The following is a 21,564-nucleotide window of genomic DNA, read 5'->3' as shown; positions in this document are numbered from 1 at the left end:
TGAAGATACCAGGAGCCGACAAACTCCGCAAAATCAGCTCTGGCATCCAAGCTGCCGACAGAAATAATTTACAGAAGAATGGGACAGAATATTGAGAATCTCTTATATGATGAACAGCTTGGCTTTAGGAAAGATAATGATAACAGAGAGGCCGTTCCAACGCTCTGGTTGATAGTGGAAGCAAGACTGAAGAAAAACCAAAACATGTTCATAGGATCTGTCGACAATAAAAAATGGTGCAACACGTTCTAAATTTGAGAAAAGTAGAGGTAACCTATAGGGAAAGACGGATGACATACAATATGTAAAAGGACCAAGAGGAAACAAAAAGACTGGAAGAACAAGAACTAAGTGCTCGAATTGAAATGGGTGTAAGACAGGGATGTAGTCTTTCGCCCCTATTGTTCAATCTACACATCGAAGAGGCAATGACGGAAATAAAAGAAAGATTAAAGAATGGGATTAAAATTCAAAGTGAAAGGATATCAATGGGAAGATAGGCCGATGACATTGCTATTCTCAGTGAGTTTGAAGAAGAATTACAGGATCTGTTGAACTGAAGGAATAGTCTAAATAGTATAGAATATGTATGCAGTAAATCATCAAAAGAAAGCGATGCGAAATAGCAAGAAAGAGAACAGCGAGAAACTTAACATCAGGATTGATGGTCACGATGTAGACGAAGTTAAGGAATTCTGCTACCTTGGAAGCAAAATATCCTATGACTGACGAAGCAAGGAGGATATAAGAAGCAGAATAGATGGGGCAAATAGAGCATTCCTGGCGAAGAGGAGTCTACTAGCATCCAACATTAGCCTTAATTTGAGGAAAAAAATTCTCTGAACGTATGTTTGGAGCACAGCATTGTATAGTAGTGAATGGTGGATAGTGCGAAAACCGGAGCAGAAGAAATCGAAGCATTTCAGAAGTGGTTCTACAGAATACTTAAAATCAGATGGACTGATAAGATAAAGAATGTGGAGATTCTCTGTAGAGTCGGCGACGGAAGGAACATGTGGGAAACACTGATAATGGAAGGGACAGGATGATAGGACCTGTTTTAAGGATCAGTGAGTAACCGCCATGGTACTAGATGAAGATGCATAGTGGAAGCTGTCCAAGGGGCAGTCACAAGTCGCATTTCATAACCGTACTCAATTTAACAAGAACATTTGAGAGCATTGAAGAGCATCGTCAGAGCTAGAGGAACTTACGGGTGAAAGTTAGATTGCCAGTGGAATCAACCAACTACTTTCAGTTGTAAATCCACAGTTTCGGACGATGGTGTTGTTAAACTGAGGAAACTGGTCAATAAAAACATTGGGGCTGTCATAAACTGAACTGTCGTATTCGTGTTGTAAAAATAATTTGTTTGTGTAGGGAGGTCGTGCTGATAAGTGTTTGTGTACATTTCTCCGTGTTAGAGTATTCTACTAATTGTCTTGGTGGTATTTGTTACGTCATTGCCGTTCTAAGGGTACGGATACATAATAGTTCCTCTGACAATGTTGTTAGATACAGTAACATGTTTTCTTCTAACCTAAAATTCACGTGTAGACATTCCTGGCACTCGTTCATAGAAGGAACTGATTGTGTTATTTTCGTTTCGGATCAAAGAGTAAAGAGTTTTGACACGAATTATCAAACTGCATGGCAGGCGCATTGTAAGCTCCTCTCTTGATGGTAAGACAATTGCAGTACTCATGAAGCATGAGTAACACCTTGCTGAATATGGAACTACATTGTCTTGAAATCGCCCGTGTGTACGTAGGATACGCATCAAAATAAAATAAAATAAAAGATACAGATGCTAGAAAAATGACTTACATTGAATTACATAAATGACAACTGAAAGACCTGTGTATATTCGGTATACAGCCGACTGCATGGGAGCCCTAATGTATCTAGAACAGCCCATACCTGCATAGAGAATAAAACTATCAGCACAGGAACACATTACTTTGCCGGAGTTATGTCAGCCACGGAGGTCTGTATGCTTTTCTCACCCCGTAATTTATGTTTTAGTAATTTGAAAAACATACAGACGTTAGTTATACACTATCCTACCAAATATAAGAGAAGCACCCAGAAGTGGCGGAAGAACCTGGATGAAAGTTCACCGGTTGATATTATTGCAGTGACTGCAAAGTCGAGTTAGTTTCACAAAGAACGTGACACCATGAACCAACTTATCTGTATGATTTTGCATCCTCTCTTTCGAGTATGTATGCAATTATTCGATCGGGAAGGGTGTCGTCAGGCTGTTCGTAAGGCTGTTGTACTCTTTCCTGACTCAAGCTGACCCTTAACTGTGCTTGATATCCTGGATATGGCACTGGAACGTCTGAGCTGGTACCACGAATATACCATTGGAGGCAAATGGGGGATCTAACTGGCTACGGGAATGCCTCAACATCACAGAGAGCCCAAGCAGATAACGTTCCACGTGTAGACGAGTATTGTATTGTTCAAAAATGGCACCCTGGTACTGTAGCATGATGGTTACTGCATGAGGCCACTGGATGTCAGTGACGTACCGCTGTGCCATCAGGGACCCTCCGTCACCACCAGCCGTGACCTGAAATCGTACTTCATGGCTCGGCGCACCATGACCCAGGAGTAACGCCGGTGTGCTTCCAAAACATGTGATGAAATCATACCCGACGATGATTGTCATTCGGAATAATGCAGGGCTGCTGTTCATTGCTGGACGCAATGCGAGGCCATTTAACCAGCAGTCCGTAGCACCACTCCAAATGCAGCAGTTTGTGTTGGGATGTTAATGGCAGCTTATGCGTGGCACGGGAATTCCCTAGTCCGACTTTTGCTAGTCTCTGAACAGCGGTGCGTGATGACACAGTATTCTGCAGGGAGTCCATGACTTGTTCTCGGACGACAGTCACAGATGTGAAGAAATTTCCATGAGTTTGGTGCACCCCTGTGGCCGTCACACGAACTCGACCACAACTTCCTGTACGCCTGCCCTTCCGTTCCCATGTGGTCCAACATCGGGCCTCTTTCACGTCCGAATGGTCCACAAATACGGATATTGCATGATTCGACCAATCGGACAGATGGAGACCGACAACGAATCCCTTTCGAGCTCCGTCAGCTGGTGGTTTCACCGTCTCACATGAATATAAGGCATAGCTGTGTGTTACATAGTGATCATTCAGCATCTAGAGCTGTTCGTACCCTACCAGGTGCGGTATCAACTCTAAACCCGAATGACGGAGATGCACTATGGCCGCTGTTTTATCTGCCAGAGAGAAATGCAAATCTAATCACTTACATATCTGACTATTGTGTGTCGGCATAAGAAACTAGATTTTCATCCGACCGTGTCTTCTGGGCGCTTGTATTGTATTGTATTGTATTGTACGTTAATCGGGGGCTAGTAACGACGGTTTTGGCCGAGCGGTTCTAGTCGCTTCAGTCTGGAACGGCGAGACCGCTACGGTCGAAGGTTCGAATCCTCCCTGGGACATGGATGTGTGCGATGGCCTTAGGTTAGTTAGGTTTAAGTAGTTCCAGGTTCTAGGGGACTGATGACCTCAGATGTTAACCCATTAAGTACCAGTGTCCTAATTTGAGGACAGAGCACACGTTTATTTATAAATACACAATGAATTGTTAATTTCCAACTATTGCCGTTCTACGTCATTTTTTGATGCTTTTTATAACAAATGTATGCTTACATCAAACTAAAGGCAACAAATCCTACCATTAATTGATTATTGAATACTACGGCACACTTTTCGTTATTACAGGTAATATTTGAAATATGTGCCAAAGATCTCACTGTCATTATTTATAGTCAACAATGTGTCTTTTAAACTACTTGCATTGTTAACTCAATTGGAGCTATATTCATTTGGTGTACTCGAAATAGGGCACTGGGACTTGGTGTTATCATTTCAGTTATTTGTATTGCTGCACGTTCGAATATGAAACTCCGCTACTCCTGATGTACTTTCTTTTTAGAACGTGGTTATTTTACCAGATTTTGTTGCTGAGGTAAATAACGATCCCTCTTTTATATATACATATTACAGGATATGAAGTTACTTTGAAATTTACAGCGTATTATGTAAGTATATTTATGAATATGTTACCCATTAGTAAATAATACAATTTCAGATGGACAGAGGTATTTACACATTCCCTTTTCTGTAGTTTGTGCTAATTTATTATTATTTCATTTCACCTTATTTTATTAAATTTTATTTCATTTCATTTTATATAGATTATAATGGCCTTTAGACCAGATAGATGCCTCACTAACGAAGAAATAGAAGAAGTAATAAACAGTGACGCATTCTATAATGCGGTGTCAGATATCAGGACCATATCGATGTCACTGTATGTCCTCCTTCCGTAGACAGTATGACCGGCGAAGGTCCAGACGATGTTACTGGAACCGTGGAAGTCTCAGATGTGCCAGGGGCTATTTAATGACATTATGTTATATCAGAGAATAATGAAGAAACTGTATGTAAAACTTCACTGCCAGTTACATCCCAAGTTTCCAGAAGTAAATCGAAGAAGAGACGCCTTACTTATGAGGAAATCAATTGGAAAAAGACACCTCCAGGTTATACAAAGCTGTCTCAAACTAGTGAGCATGACATCAGCAGAAAGAGAGAGGAATTGAAGGAACAATTTTCTTCCTTGACCCCGACGGAGAAGTTTGAAGAACTGATGAACGAAAACATATCCGAGTTCATAGTGAAAGAAAGTGTGAGATATGCAGTAAATATGAAGAATATGAAGGATTTTATCCTCACAGTTGAAGAAGTGAAGGTCTTTGACGGATTTCCTCTTTTTGCTGGCTACCATAAGCCCCCTTCTCAGAAGCTATATTGGTCTGAAGATGAAGATGTTTGCATACCAATTATGAAGACAGCTATGTCAAGGAATAAATATCAGAAGTTGAAAACATTGCTTCATTTTCAAGATAATGACTTAGCCAATGAAAACAAACACGATCGCGGATTCAAAAATAGACGTCTCTTGAAAATGATAAATGAATCTTTTCAAAAATTTGGAATATTTGAGGAAAATTTGTCAATTGACGAAATGATAGTCAAATACTGTGGACGAAGTGGGCTGAAACAGTTTATCCGAGGCAAGCCTATTAGATTTGGCTATAAGTTGTAGTCTCTTTGTGGAGCAAGTGGCTACTGTTTCAAATTTGATTTATACTGTGGAAAGGATCCAGAAGATACTGCAAGGGTTGACCTACTATTGGGATCAAGAGTAGTCCTAAGCATACTGGACTGCATTGAAAAACCCCTTAATCATTGTGTGAACTTTAACAATTTCTTCACTAGTAGAGATATTCTGATTCATCTGAGAAATTTGGGTTTTCGAGCAACTGGGACTGTCAGAGAGAATCGAGTTGGTGACTATCCACTACTGAGCAGCAACGAACTGAAAAAGACAGTTAGAGGAAACTATAACTACCAGTTCGACAGGAATGGTGAAGTCTTATTTGTTCGATGGCACGATAACAGATGCGTTAAAATTGGTACAAATTTTGATAAAGTTGAACCTTTGGGAGCAGCTACGCGGTACAGTAGCAAGCAAGTCAGAAGACACAAGTGCTACAACCTGCCCTTTTGAAGTCGTACAACGCGTACATGGGAGGTGTTGACCACCATGACTGGTTAGTTGGAAAATACGCGACGGTAATTGGAGGGAAAAAATGGTACTGGGTCCTATTTACACGTATGCTGGAAATGGCCCTCGTAAATGCCTGGCTCTTCTACAGACTAGTACATGGTAAAAATGCACTGGACTCACTGGATTTCAGACGTGCTGTTACAGACACATACCAGAAATTGGACACTGGAAGACCGAATATTGGACGCCCAATGGAATACCCATCACGTCAGTTGAGAGTGATAACAGACATCCGGTTTGATGGAATTGGTCATATGATTGACAAAAAAAGCACGCAAAGAAGATGTGTAAGAGCTAAATGCAATGGGAAACCAAAAACATATTGTGTTAAATGCCGTGTAAAATTGTGTGTGAATTGTTTTGTACCACTTAACAAGAAATAAATAGTTACCACTTGAATACAGCTTGCTATACGCCACTGTTAGATTCCAGCGTCTTATTTTGAGGACGGCCATTATATCAGCATGTATGAATATTCTTTGGCTATTTTTGTACTTATTGTGGTTCATATACTATGTACATTATTATTAAGGAATAAAAAATTCAATTTAAAAAAAAAATTGGGACTTAATGGGATAAGTCCCACAGTCCTCAGAGCCATTAGAACCATTTATTTTAGAAACAACGGAGTGGCTCCGTCCCCGCCGAAGCCGCAGCGGTCCACAACCCCACGATGACTACCGTAGTCCACCTCACCCCTCCGCCGCGCCACACCGAACCACTCTTTCAGGGTTATTGTGCGGTTCGGCCCCCGGTGGACCCCCCAGGGAACGTCTCACACCAGACGAGTGTAACCCCTATGTTTGCGTGGTAGAGAAATGGTGGTGTACGGGTGCGTGGAGAACTTATTTGAACAGCAATCGCCGACATGGTGTAGCTGAGGTGGAATAAGGGGGAACCAGTCCGCTTTCGCCAAGGTAGATGGAAAACCGCCTAAAAACCATCCACAGACTGACCGTCTCACGGGACCTCGACACAAGTCCGCTGGGCGGATTCGTGCCGGGGACTAGGCGCTCCTTCCCAATCCGGAAAGCCGTGCGTCAGACCGGACGGCTAACCGTGCTAGGTCTGGATGCTTACATTTTCTTGGTCAGGCAGCGTAACATTGTAGACTTGCACGCGCGGTGTCAATTTCATTAAAATTCTTCTGGTTGTACTGCCACATCATCTCGCAGAATACATAAATGATAAAATAAACCGACGTTGCAGATGATTCAGGTTGCTGAGGAGTCCACTGCAACTCTACTGAAAGGATTTTAATGTTTTAAGTATTTGATAAGGTCACGTGGCAGTAGACCCAGAAGGGTTGTAATGAGATGCAGGCATGGCTGTACTATACACAGAAAATTCCATTCAGCCCCATGTCATGCTGGCACGGGTGATGCACCTAAGAAGCGAAGTTAGAGGGAAGAGATGCAGAAGTTGGGGAGGCAGGCGGGGAGTTGGCAGGCAGGTACCTCTGCCGTAGCCCGGCACGGGCACCAGCACGTGCAGCGTGATGCTGGTGAGGTCGAGCCGCGCGGCGGGCACACGGAAGTTGAAGCACTGCGAGAAGTTGGGGCAGTCCGAGTTGCGGACCGTGGCCGTGCGCTTCACCTTGACGGCGCGGTACTGCTGCTGCAGCGACACGCGCACGTACGAGTCGCGCCGCTCCTCCCGGAACTGAAACACACACACACACGCTGGGCGCACACACTTAATTCCCATACGCCTGAATTTCCTCATTTTCATAGAAGTGAAGGGCTTCGTTTTAATTGTTAAAAACCATTCGAAAGCTAACATCGCATAAATATTTCTCTATATGAGACGACCGGTTTCAACAGTCATTGCTGTCATCTTCAGGTCTTTAAAATTTCGCTGTTGTAAAACACGTTCATTTTGCGCTGAACCTCATGCACAAAACGTCAAGTGGATAAAACTCAGCACATTAAAGACAGAAGGCACCTTGTCCAAAAGGCTATGCCCATATACACTACTGGCCATTAAAACTGCTACACCAAGAAGAAATGCAGATGATAAACGGGTATTCATTGAACAAATGTATTATACTAGAACTGAAATGTGATTACATTTTCACGCAATTTGGGTGAATAGATTCTCAGAAATCAGTACCCAGAACAACCACCTCTGGCCGTAATAGCGGCCTTGATACGCCTGGGCACTGAGTCAAACAGAGCTTAGATGGTGTGTACAAGTACATCTGCCCATGCAGCTTCAACACGATACCACAGGTCATGAAGAGTAGTGACTGGCGCATTGTGACGAACCAGTGGCTCGGACACCAATGACCAGACGTTTTCAGTTGGTGAGAGATCTGGAGAATATGCTGGCCAGGGCAGCAGTCGAACATTTTCTGTATTCAGAAAGGCCCGTACAGGACCTGCAACATGCGGTCGTGGATTATCCTGCTGAAATGTAGGGTTTCGCAGGGATCGAATGAAGGGTAGAGCCACGGGTCGTAACACATCTGAAATGTATCGTCGACTGTTCAAAGTGCCGTCAATGCGAACAATAGATGACCCAGACGTGTAAACAATGGCACCCCATACCATACCGGGTGATACGCCAGTATGGCGTTGACGAATACACGCTTTCAATGTGCGTTCACCGCGATGTCGCCAAAAACGGATGCGACCATCATGATACTCTAAACAGAAAATGGATTCATACGAAAAAAATGGCGTTTTGCCATTCGTGCACCCTGGTTCGTCGTCGAGTACACCATCGCAGTCACTCGTGTCTGTGATGCAGCGTCAAGGGTAACCGCAGCCATGGACTCCGAGCTGATAGTCCATGTTGCTACAAATGTCATCGAACTCTTCGTGCAGATGGTTATTGTCTTGCAAACGTCCTCATCTGTTGACTCATGGATCGAGACGTGGGTTCACGATCTGTTGCAGCCATGCGGATAAGATGTCTGTCATCTCAACTGCTAGTGATAGGAGGCCGTTGGGATCCAGCACTGCGTTCCGTTTTAGCCTCCAGAATCCACCGTTTCCATATTATGTTAACAGTCATTGGACCTCGACCAACGAGAGCAGCAATGTCGCGATACGATAAACCGCAATCGCGATAGGCTACAATCCGACCTTTATCAAAGTCGGAAACGTGACGATACGCATTTCTCCTCCTAACAAGAGGCCTTACAGCAACGTTTCACCAGGCAACGCCGGTCAACTGCTGTTTCTTTATGAGAAATCGGTTGGAAACTTTCCTCATATTAGCACGTTGTACGTGTCGCCACCGGCGCCAACCTTGTGTGAATGCTCTGAAAAGCTAATCATTAGCATATCACAGCATCTTCTTCCTGGCTGTTAAATTTCGCGTCTGTAGTAAGTAATTTTCGTTGTGTAGCAATTTTAATGGCCAGTAGTGTAAATGTTTCTCACATATGTAAACAGATATGCTATATGTTTGTATGATATGACAAGCGATCAATATGGCTATTGACGGTCGAATCTGGTCGGTTGCGGCCGTCTGCATGAGATGGCGTTGCAGGCATTTCGTACGTACATGTCCACATCTGCAGTAGATCCTCGGCTAACCGTCGTAAATAATTATTGCCCGGCAGCCAGCGATCGTGAGATACTAAAATATATGGCGGTGCTATTCAATACGGACATGACGCACCTAGTTAAGGACAGGGTGAATTTCTAAAGTCTTCCATTTTCGGCCGTATGGTCGAGGACTGCGCCACAGAGTCGAAGAGCAAGGGTGACCAAATACGCTGGATCTTGAAACACATATTTTGTATTTAGAACAGTCCGTTCAAGTATACCACATCCAGATCGGCCAAATCTGTAACCTTCTGTCCAGCGTCAGAGAAGTTTCTCACACGCCTCATCGTCAGTGAACTTCAGATATACAACGCTGGAGGTGGTAGACAAATGGTACCCAGCAGCTCTTTTGGGTCAACATGTACCAAGTTTCGTAAAAATCTGTCTACTTCGTGAGCCTTGGGTCGAGAGTCTAGAGTACGTTGCGTCAACCTGTAGCTTGATCGTGGCTTTCCGATACGAAGAGCCATAGGAGTCATGAACGTAACTGTAACTCTCAACGCCACCGCAGTGGCACGGTAAACAACAGACACGTAAACACGACACGGAGCTGCTAGGATGTATCGCACCGCTCAAACGCCTAAGGCCGACTAACCATTTGGCTATCCGTGCACTACTCACGGCCACACCCAAACGTTCATATGTCGTTGCCCGCGGGCCACATGCGGTTCGAATCGACTATTCGTGCGGACTCAGGTGCTTATTTTTAAATGACGTCGGAGAACTGGGCCGCGAGCTAAGAAAAGTTCGCCACTTACGTCAGGGGCAGAGTGTTAAGTAGTGCGGCAAATGTGGATATTGAGGATGTACAAGGGGACTGTTCGATTGTTTGTCTTCCAGTGCTGACAACACACTGGCGCGTGTGACTTGTAGTGATGATCTGCTTTGGAAAAAAAAATTGACACAGAAGTAGCGTCGGTTCATTAATTTGCATTACAGACAAGGTCATCTTCACAAGCGATACAGATTTGTAGGTATATAGCGGCTCAACTTTCGGGTCACTAATAGTGTCAGCAGTTTGAAACAGAGAATAGTCAAAATGAAGTGTTCCGAATGGAGCTGTCTCCTATCAGCACCTCGGATGGTTACATATCGAGCCTTTACTATAGCTAGTGAATTGGGGGCTCATACATACCAATTTATGCAAGTTATCAATTAATAAACTTATGTAAGATACGAATTCAGAAAGAAATCGGTACGTAAGCCACCCGAAGTGCGGTCCCGCAAACTGTGTACTGCCTCTTGAGCAAATAAGATTTTACTACCACTGATTTACAGCGAACTGACTGCGACGCGCAGCGACGGCAGGCCCATCAGACTTACGTCACTTTTGATGCCGCAGGGATTACCTAGCGACAGGAGTTTTCTCCAGTAAGTTGCCTTGTGACACGAGCTTTCCCCAGTAACTAGAATGCTAGATAGCGTCGGTGGATAACACAGTTTCCTATCTTCAATTTTTTTCTCAAAACAACCTCCACAACTCTCCGAGCTTACTTTCGTTACGTACTATACAGGGTAACCATAAAGTTTTTGTCTGATCACAAAATTTTATTTCTGAAGAACTATGCGTGATGCAGCTATGTGGTTTTTTGCAAATAGTAGCTTAACTCATAAAGGTTTTATTGACTTGACCTCTTTTCTTCCTTTATTGTTGCTAAAAGCGTATTTTAAGAATGCTGCTGTCATAACGTCGTCTATGCACAAAGTGTTCCGCGGTTTCGTGAAACTCAGTCGGGTATTACAGCTCAGCAACGATTTCGAAGTGCCCGTAGTCTAGATCCGCCAGGTGTGAAGACCATCAAAGCAGTGTATGAAAAGTGAGTGACGATGTTGGCAACGACAAGGCAAGACGTCGGAGACCTGGAGTTAGCGATTACGCTGTTGATAGTGTGAGTACAGAATTTCAGACGAGTTCGGGAAAATCGACACGTCGTGTTTTCAGAGAAAAGAGGATACTTCATAGCACTGGGTTTAATATTTTACACAAATTTCTGCATTTACATGTATACAAAGTGTAAATTATGCACGTTTTGCAGGCAGCCGCATGTTTGGCCCAGAAACGCTGACTTTGCTAGGTACATGCTAGAACAATTCGATGTACATAATACATAAGTTTGTATGTCCGATGAGGCGACTTTTCACACCTCCGGGAAGGTAAACAGGGGTAACGTCCGAATCTGGTCGTCGAGGAGGCGATACATTTACGAACAGCAGACAATGGACAACCCGGAAATGGATGTGTGGTGTGGCCGTTACGGGATCGTTATTTTTCACTACTGTTATGGCAACAATTTAACTGGAAACCTTGGAACTTCACGTTGCAACTCAGTTGTGGAATGTAATATTATTGGGTTTCGCATACTCTGTATATAACATATTTGTCATAAAGAGAAGAACAGCCATCGAGCTGTAGTTGGTCAAATGTTATATTTTTGTATCGTGCGTCTGCACAAAGGCTGCTGCATTAACTGCTGCAAACAAACACTATGACCCGCTGGGCGCAGATATTTAAATAATTGCCGCAGTGCTCCATCCTAATAAGATGCGAATCATATGAATGATAAAAATCTCTCTAAATTTATGTATAGTTCTAGAGACTTGATTACCTTCTACTGTTTCGTTGCCGGCATATGAAGAAGTGCGGTGTAGCATCGCTACAAGTTTTACTATACTTTGTGTACTAAAATATGTAAATTTTCGGCGAAACGCTTAGAAAAACCGTCTGACGCAATAAAATACTCACACGCGCACGCAAGGACATCTAATTACAAGAAAATATTGGCCAGACAAAACAGGACATTGTTGCAGCACGCAATATGTGAAAGAAATGTCAGATGTAAGTTTTATGTTCCTTAGATATTTGTTCATGTTCAGCGGTATGTATTCTTATAGAATATATTGATGAGTCATAATAATATCTTTTTCTTCCTATTCTTTTATTTAAGTAACCTCAGTGTTCTTTTGATGTATGCTGGATATGTTACAGGTCAACTCTTTATAGCTGTATCTCTGTTGTTTTCGGGACGCTACCAATGTATTCAGTCTCAGATTTGATAACTATTACCAAAACCCACTTTCGTGTATCCATTCCCTTTTTTTATATAATGTTAAGTTAGGTCCATTAGGTATTTGTATTGAAGACTCAGATTGCGTGAAGGCAGTCCGGGTTAAATGTCGGGCTCAAGCCACCTTTCCGTAAACAGACATTATTCTCCCTGAACACATTCGTGAACTGACGCAACGCAGTTCAGAACTCTGCTCTCTCCCTCCCTCTCCGACCTGCACCAAAATTGGCTAAGAAACTGCCGTGAAAGGAGAATCTAGTATAAATTGCATTATCATTATTATCTGTAATATTATCCAATCACATTTCTATCAATATATCACGTTATCGCTATTTGACCTTCTCGCACTTTTTTGCGATTTATACTAGTGAAACTGTCAACCTTCGATAGAGACTTCCAGTAAGATGGTGCATCGCCACATTGAGGGTTATTTGTTCGCCAGTTCTCAGATGAAAGCGTTCCGACAGAGGGTCTGACACAGACGGCACAAAATCGAGCGCAGCATGTCCGCTAGAGATAACTTCGTTTGACTTTTTCCATGGGATTATGTTAAGGATAAAGTGTTCAGTTCACCACCTCCTGATGTGTAACCTGTTATGGCACAAACAGGAAATGCAACAGAGGGGTTGACGGAAGAGATGTTGGGAAAGACAAGGAGAGAAAATAGGTAGCTCTTAGATGTTCTACACAGCTCTATCTAGCACAGTACCTCAGAACCAACTTTTTTTTAAATCAGGTAAAGACTTTACGTTCAGCCTGTATTAATGTTTTCGTGTGTAAATTGTTAGCAGCCGTACACGTACAAAAGGACACGCACCTTGAGGTTCCTCGCCTCTATGACGGTGACGGCGAGCCGGTGCAGGTTCTCGTTGTACAGCAGTGATACCAGCAGCTCGCCGCGCTCAGACACCTGCTCCTGCGCCTCCTGCCGCACAAACGGAAACAGATTTGGAAAAGAGAACAATGCACAAAATTACTTCCAGAATGATGTTTTCACTCTGCAGGGGAGTGTGCGCTGATATGAAACTTCCTGGCAGTTTAAAACTGTGTGCCAGGTCGAGACTCGATCTCGGGACCTTTGCCTTCCGCGGGCAAGTGCACTACCATCTCAGGTACCCAAGATCATTCGAAAGAGAGCTTCTGTGAAGATTGGAAGATAGGAGACGAGGTAGTGGCAGAACTGAGGCTGTGAGGATGGGTCGTGAGTCGTGCTTGGGTAGCTATGATGGTAGAGCACTCGGTCCGGCACACAGTTTTAATCTGCCAGGAAGTTTCATAAAATTACTTGTTACTGAGGCCAATTCTGCGTATGTCAGTGTGACAGGACAATATACACCCCCTTGAAGGAACACCACAGAAGGTGGAAACTTAGAAAAGGAGACTCTAGTTTTGCAGACCACCTGCTTAAGGAAGGCCACAGTTACACGGCGAAACACAAAGTATTACATCACATCCACAAACGAAGGAAGATAAACTGCATTGAAATTACAGAAATTTATAAACACTTGTCCGTCAACCCAAGCTTAGTTCTGAAAGACCAGACACAGTCCCCTTACTCACCACTGTTAACTGCACAGACTACTCATAATCCCATCCAGGTCATATTATACATAACCCTTCCTACTCCCATGCTCCATTTCCTTTATTTCAGTTACTATAATTCTCTTGTTGTTTAAAAAAATTACTTTATGTAATCACAGCTCATCACTCACCTGTTTAATATCACTGTTTATATATCATTTGTTTGTAATTTATGGTCTATTGACAACAAGATTATTTTGTTCAGCGACACGTTTCGAATATGTCACCAAAGGTTATTTTTCAATTCCGTTCTTGTATGTAAAACTGTTGTAACTTGTCTATGGTTCATTAGTTAATGTGTAGCATGTTTTATCTTAGTTAAATAATCTTATATGGCCTTTACACGGAAATAACCTCGCTTATTTTGTTCCTGCTCTAGCAGTAGCATTTTTATCTCAGGAAACGGAGATGATCTGTATATGCATTAGTTTAAAATGTTTGATCCAAGAAAATTTCATTGCACGACATACTTATCTTTGACTTGATGGAAATCGGTTCGTGTAACAAACAGTGTAGAATATTACACCAGTGTTGTTTGCGTTTCATTGATAATGTACAAAATATTCTATCAAGAAATCTCTCTGCTCACAACGCAGCGCATTACAGCTGTGACAGACATTGAAACTAAGTACTTGAAGTCACGCACCTAGTGTATCGTTGTTAGTCTAGAGTATACAGTTTTAAATTTCCTTAATTAGTGTGTTTACATATGATACTGCACAAAACTATCCAGATGTACATCAGATGAACTGCCATCAGTCGCCTACTAACAAAACATTTAATATGGCTGCGTGGGCTTTCGCGGCCAGAGTCAGTCGACATAAAAGTTTTCTGGGTTTGGTACCGCGTCATAATGTAAAAACTTCTGCTGATATAGAAAAGCCAACATTTCGGCTACGATTGCAGCGGCCTTCTTCTGGGTCTAAGAAGATGTCGATTTAATATGGCATTACTAATTTCACCAACAAGTAGAATTACAAAAGCGGTGAAACTCAAACCTAGTAAAGAAACATCGAATTCATATTTGAATGAGCTGTCCTGAAATGCTGTAAGTCTCTAAATCCAAACTGGATTCAGAAGTTGGTGCTGGAGTTACGCTCTTCTACTGCTATATACTGCAGCCTGTATTTATTGTCGCTGTTGACTACAAGAGAGGCTTTTCAGTAGGAGAACGGAATAAGAAATATGATCCTGTGACAGGGCGATCTCCATAATTTATAAATAGAGAAGACATTATTGCTACCCAATTCCAGTCAGAGATGAGATTACATGTCCGCTAGAGGAAGGTTCTGCATGCTCCCCTATGGTCCGCCTATATGCACAAAACTGTGAGGGGTGGTAAGTATCCAATGTGGCCGCCATTGTTTGTTACCACAGGGTGTTACTTGAGACTGTATCGGTGGAGATTATTGGTGTTTTGATCTTCCTCCATCGCACAACAACCAAAGTTACTGTCCTTTTTTTGCACTTGCACATATACACTGGTGTCCAAAATAAAAGCGAGAAACCACTCTTTCCCCATCCTATGTCTAACGATATAATCATACAAACTGTCAACGGATGTCCTTAAGATCTTGCCCTGCATGGAAGATGTATTCCAGTCAACGGACAACCACACCAACTATGACATCAGGGCAGCTGTCAAACGGGACAGTGTTTGCCGGGCTGTCCCACATCCACAATCGCTGTGTACACAGTCATAGACTGTGCTGTATGGCACAGAGAAGACGCCTACCAGGGTCTGCGATGGAGGGTCATGGGAAGAATGGAAGCAAGATAGTCGCAAACTGATGCAGCCCGATGACATAATGTGAATCGTTCTGTTGCTTTCTCGGATGTGGCGATAGTTTATTGAAATCGAAACTGTATCCCGCAGACCAGGGCGGGGCCGACCAGGTGTAACATCAGAAAGAGAGGACGGTTATTTGACTGTAAGGGCACGACGGTACCGCCTTAGAACTGCACAGCAACTGGCTTCTCGACTCGCGCCATCCACTGGACGTGTTGTAGCGAGGCAAAACGTCTAGAGAAGGCTTCGGCAGAGTAGCCGTTATTGTCAGAGACCTGCTCCATGTGTACCCCTGATGCTTTTTCCCACAAGGGAACATCTATAGTGGAGCCGTCAACGTGCCACCTGGACGGTCGAACAGTGGGCCAATATTCTTTTCACAGATGAGTCCCGTTTTTGTCTCGGCGAGATTAACGACGGATTCGCGTCTGGAGGGAACGTGGAGCACGATTTCGGGTCCCAGACGTAGTGGAAAGACACTGATACCGAGGAGGATCCCTAACGATGAGGGCAGAGATTGTATTAACACCTCTTCATGAAATTTTACGGGTGAATCGGCAAGGTTTAACTGCTGCCTGGTATGGTGAGGAGATCTTGGGGCCACATGTGCAGTCGTTGCAATGTCCTGTCGGCCCAGACTTCGTACTGATGGACGATAATGCTCATCATAGAGCACGGGTGGTTGATGTTTTCTTGGAGATGGGAGATATTGGAGGAATGGCGTGCCCTGCTCGCTCTTCCAATTTGAGTCTCACAGAGCACGTACGGCAGGCACTAGTGACATGGGTTGCATCACGTCAGCATTTACTAAGCACTCTCCAACACCTTGCGAGCAGGGCTCCAGGAAGAATGGGTGTTATTGCCTCAACATGAGATTGGAGTCATCATCGTTTGTCAGTCCCGTATTGCTGCTAAAGTTGGTCACACCCTATACTGAGCTCATTAATCATTTGTCGGAATGTACGTCCAATGTTATGCATGCCGCCGTTGTTTACGTTCAGTATTCTATATATTGCTCATTTTTAGCTATCATCTGTTTATACTGTTTTGTGGCAAAATAAACGCAATCTTGCGAAATTTCTACATCTACATCTACGTGATTACTGTGCTATTCACAACAAAGTGCTTGGCACAGGGTTCAATAAACCATCATCATGCGGTCTATCTACCGTTCCACTCTCGAACGGCACGAGGGAAAAACGAGCACTTAAATCTTTCCGTGCGACCCCTGATTTCCCTAATTTTATAGTAATGATCATTTCTCCCTATGTAGGTGTGTGTCAACACAATGTTTTCGCAATCGGAGGAGAAAACTGGTGATTGAAATTTCATGAGAAGATCACGTCGCAACGCCACTCCAATTCACGTATCATGTCGGTGACACTATCACCCCTATTTCGCGATAATACAAAACGAGCTGCCCTTCTTTGTACTTTTTCGATGTCATCCGTCAGTCCCGCCTGATGCGGATCCCACACCGCACAGCACTACTCCAGAGTAGGGCGGAAAAGCGTAGTGTAAGCAGTCTCTTCGGTAGACCTGTTGCACCTTCTAAGTGTTCTGCCAACGAATCGCAGTCTTTGGTTTGCTTCATCCACAATATTATCTTTGTGAGCGTTCCAATTTAGGTTCTTTGTAATTGTAATCCCTAAGTATGTAGTTGAATTTACAGCACTCAGATTTGTGTGACTTATCGCGTAATCGAAATTTAGCTGATTTCTTTTGGTACTCATGTGAATAACTTGGCACTTTTCTTTATTCAGGGTCAATTGCCGCAGATATCTTATGTAAATTATTTTGCAAGTCGTTTTGATCATCTGATGACTTTACATGAAGGTAAATGACAGCATCATCTGCAAACAATCTAAGACGGCTATTCAGATTGTCTCCTATGTCGTTAATATAGATCAGGAACAATAGAGTCCCTAAAACATTTCCGTGTGGAACGCCGGATATTACTTCTGTTTTACTCTATGACTTTCCGTCTATTACTACGAACTGTGACCTTTCTGACAGAAAATCACGAATCCAGTCGCACGACTGAGGCGATACTCCGTAGGCACGCACTTTGATTACAAGACGCTTGTGAGGAACGGTGTCGGAAGCCTTCTGGAAAACTGAAAATATGAAATCAATTTGACGACGGCACTTATTACTTCATGAGAATAAAGAGCTAGTTGTGTTTCGCAAGAACGATATTTTCTGAATCCATGCTGACTATAAGTCAATAAAATGTATTCTTCGAGATACTTCATAATGTTTGAACATAGTATATGGTCCAAAACCCTACTGAAAATCGACGTTAGTGATATAGGCCTGCGGGTTAGTCCTACTGATATCAACTGAGTTTTTTAAAATAGGAACCCCCATTTTTTATTACATATTCGTGTAGTACGTAAAGAATTATGAATGTTTTAGTTGGACCAATTTTTTCGCTTTGTGATAGATGGCGCTGTAATAGTCTCAAACATACCTCTCACAATTTTGGATGAACAGTTGGTAACAGGTAGGTTTTTTTAAATACAGAACGTAGGTACGTCTGAACGGTTTATTTCGGTTGTTCCAATTTGATACATGTACTTTTGTGAACTTATCATTTCTGAGAACGCATGGTTTTGCAGCGTGATTACCTGTAAATAACGCATTATTGCAATAAATGGTCAAAATGATATTAGCCTCAATGCATTTGGCAATACGTGCAACGACATTCCTCTCAACAGCGAATAGTTCGCCTTCCGTAATGATCGCACATGCATTGGCAATGCGCTGCGCATGTTGTCAGGCGTTGTCGGTGGATCACGATAGCAAATATCCTTCAACTTTCCCCACAGGCAGAAATCCGCGGACTTCAGATCCGGTGAACGTGCGGGCCATGGTATAGTGCTTCGACGAACAATCCACCTGTCATGATATAAGCTATTCAATACCGCTTCAACCGCACGCGAGCTATGTGCCGGACATCCATCATGTTGTAAGTACATCGCCATTCTGTCATGGAGTGAAACATCTTGGGTAGAACATTAGGTAGGAAATCAGCATACGTGGTACCATTTAGATTGCCATCGATAAAATGGGGGCTAACTATGCTTCCTCCCATAATGCCGCACCATACATTAAACCGCCAAGGTCGCTGATGTTCCACTTGTCGCAGCCATTGTGGATTTTCCGTTGCCCAATAGTGCATATTGTGCCGGTTTACGTTGCCGCTGTTGGTGAACGACGCTTCGTCGTAAATAGAACGTGTGCAAAAAATTTGTCATCGTCGCGTGATTTCTCTTGTGCCCAGTGGCAGAACTGTACACGACGTTCAAAGTCGTCGCCATGCATTTCCTGGTACATAGAAATATGGTACAAGTGCAATCGATGTTGAATGAGGATTCCTACAAAAAAAAAAAAAAAACAAAAAAAAAACGCAGTTGATATCCGTTTGACCTATGGCAGCGCCATCTAGTGGGCCCACCATAGCGCCTTGTGGTTTCCCCCTTCTAGCTAAACGAATTTTGTGCTTTGTAGTTTTTTCGTTTGACCCTTATTTCGTGAGATATTTAGCTTGGTCGCGATCAATAGAACACCCTGTATAATTGCTAAATATGGAGCTACTTTATCAGCATATTCTGAGAAGAACCTGACTGGTATACAATCTGGACTGAAGGCCTTGCCATTATTTAGTGATTTAACCTGCTTTGTTACACCTAGGATATTTCGGATTGTTGCTTTAAGTCTGGATGCCCCCAAAACCCAGGCGATCTTTGTAGGCAAAACCAGCGTTTCCTTCCGCCTCCTCGATTTCTATCTAACAATCTATGGGGGGCCTATCACCCTCACCCCCACCCTTAAGTACCTTGGTGTCACCCTCGACTGTCGCCTCTCCTGGAGCCCCCATCTCTGGACAATCCAAGCCAAGGCACACTCCCGACTCGTTTCCGGCCGTACATGGGGTCTGGAGCCCTCCACCATACTCGACACCTGTAAGTCCCTCATCCGCCCTATCCTCTGTTAAGGCCATCCTGCCTGGATCTCCGCCCCCCCCCCCCCTACCTTTTACAAATCCCTTCAGATCCTTGAACACCATGCTCTCCGCCTCACCTATCGCATCTGTCTCCCCTCCCCCACGCGGACCCTGTACGACCTCATTCTGTTCCCCCACCTCCTCCTTTTCTGTGAAAGGATACGGATCCTCTACACCTCCCTTAAAGTCGATCCTCCTCACCCATTTGTCTCCCCCAGCCTCTCGCACCCCCACCCGCTGCCGTGCCTGTATTCCCATGTCCCACCCGGTCACCATATCTCCACCCTCCTTACCCTCTCCCAAGGTGACTTCCGCCAGCTCCCCCTCCCTGATAATGCCCTCCTCCCACCATGTACCCCTCCTACCAACTTTGATCCCCCCTCCCTCTTCCTGTGTTTGTTCCTTTGGGCACCCTATGTCCCTTCTCTCCCCCTTCCCACCCTCGCTCCCTTTCACCCCACTCCTCCTCCTGGCTTCCCCTCCCCCGTCCCTCTACTCCTCCTCCCATCTCCTCTGCCATTGACATCTTTGTTCTCCCCTCTCCCCCCTCACCTTTCTTCCCCTATTGGTAGGTCACCGGACTCGCACACGTTACGTGGACATTCGCACGCCGGAGATCATCGCCATCCGTGTCTCGTGTGTACCGTCGTGTTTTGAGTTCAGTGTTCACCGTCACGCTCCATCGTTCACGTGTACCATCAAAGTCATCAGTGCTTGTGCGTCGTGTCAACAGTTGGTAGTGTGGATTGTCATCGAGTGTGAACGACTTCATGTTTTTTTATGTTCATGTGTCTACTGTTTTTACCCCGCCGTTTTGTTCCAACTCTTGTGTCTTCTCTGTTTTACCATTGTAATAGCTTGGGCTGAAGAGTGGCGTAATGTGCTGCTGCCAGCCTACCTGTTTTTATACGGGTATTAAAATCACAATAAAGAAAAAAAAATTGGACGCCAGTGTATTTCGCATCAAAGCAGACATCAAAGGTAATAACCTCTATGGAGAAACGCTAGGAAATTTGGAGGTAAGATGATTCACTAAGCGTTTGTTGTTGGTTCGATGCCACCTTGAGCTGGTGCACGCTGCAGTGCAGTCGATAATCTCGCACGGAGCTAAGTGGTCGCGGTGTGAGTGGTCGGCGAGACGCACCTTCTCGAGGTCCATGTTGAAGAGGCGCTGCTCGCCGCCGGTGCCCAACTCGCGCAGGGCCAGCGACACGTGGCCGATCACGTTGCGGCGTTTGGCGCGCCCCGCGTCCAGCACGGTCAGCTTCAGGATGTGGTCGGACACGTTCTTGGACGGCACCTGCGGACACGCCCACATGACTCGCGATTAGCTCGTCAGTAGAGTAGTAGTCGCGAAAAGCTACAGTGTTTCAAGCTCACTAATACACTCCAAAAAAGAATACTAATAAAAATGAGGCAGCACGAAGGAACAAGTGATTGCAAAAACAGAAGTTATGTGAAGTGAAAGCAGCTGTCAACATGTCAATGAGAGATTCTTTTAACGAATTTGAAAGCAATATTTTATCTTGCAGATTCTAAAAATAACCACAAAAATTTTGGTCGTACGTAAAATCTATGAATGTTACAAATAATTTAATACCTTTTCTTGCTGACAGTACGGGTAATGTAACGGATGAAGATAAACAAAAGGCCGAAATCCTAAACCTGCGTTTCAAAAACTCGTTTACAGGAGAGGACTGCAACGCCATTCCCCCTTTCAATTATGGAACAAACGCAAGGATGGCTCAAATAGTGTATAGCGTATCTGGGATTGTAAACAGTTAAGATCCTTAGACGACAGGAAGGCATCTGGCCCAGACGGTGGCCCCGTAAGATTTTATGTTGAGTGTGCTACAAATATAGCACCATTCTTATCCA

General features: G+C 43.9%; 1 protein-coding gene across 2 annotated transcripts in view; it reads right to left on the bottom strand.

The window, feature by feature from the left end:
- The window catches only part of LOC126336418 (synaptotagmin-15-like), a 680,000-nt gene that overhangs the window by 10,141 nt on the left and 648,295 nt on the right, over positions 1–21,564 (bottom strand). For both annotated transcript variants that reach the window (XM_050000110.1, XM_050000111.1), the window contains exons 8-10: positions 20,831–20,986; positions 13,125–13,232; positions 7,143–7,347 (exon numbers count right to left, since the gene is read on the bottom strand). In XM_050000110.1, coding sequence (XP_049856067.1) covers positions 7,143–7,347; positions 13,125–13,232; positions 20,831–20,986 — 469 coding nt within the window. The remainder of the gene's footprint in view (positions 1–7,142; positions 7,348–13,124; positions 13,233–20,830; positions 20,987–21,564) is intronic.

This window comes from Schistocerca gregaria, chromosome 2 (genome assembly GCF_023897955.1).
Source record: "Schistocerca gregaria isolate iqSchGreg1 chromosome 2, iqSchGreg1.2, whole genome shotgun sequence".
NCBI lineage: Eukaryota > Metazoa > Arthropoda > Insecta > Orthoptera > Acrididae > Schistocerca > Schistocerca gregaria.
The sequence above is the reverse complement of the archived record's forward strand: the minus strand, read 5'-3'. Positions and strand labels throughout refer to the sequence as shown.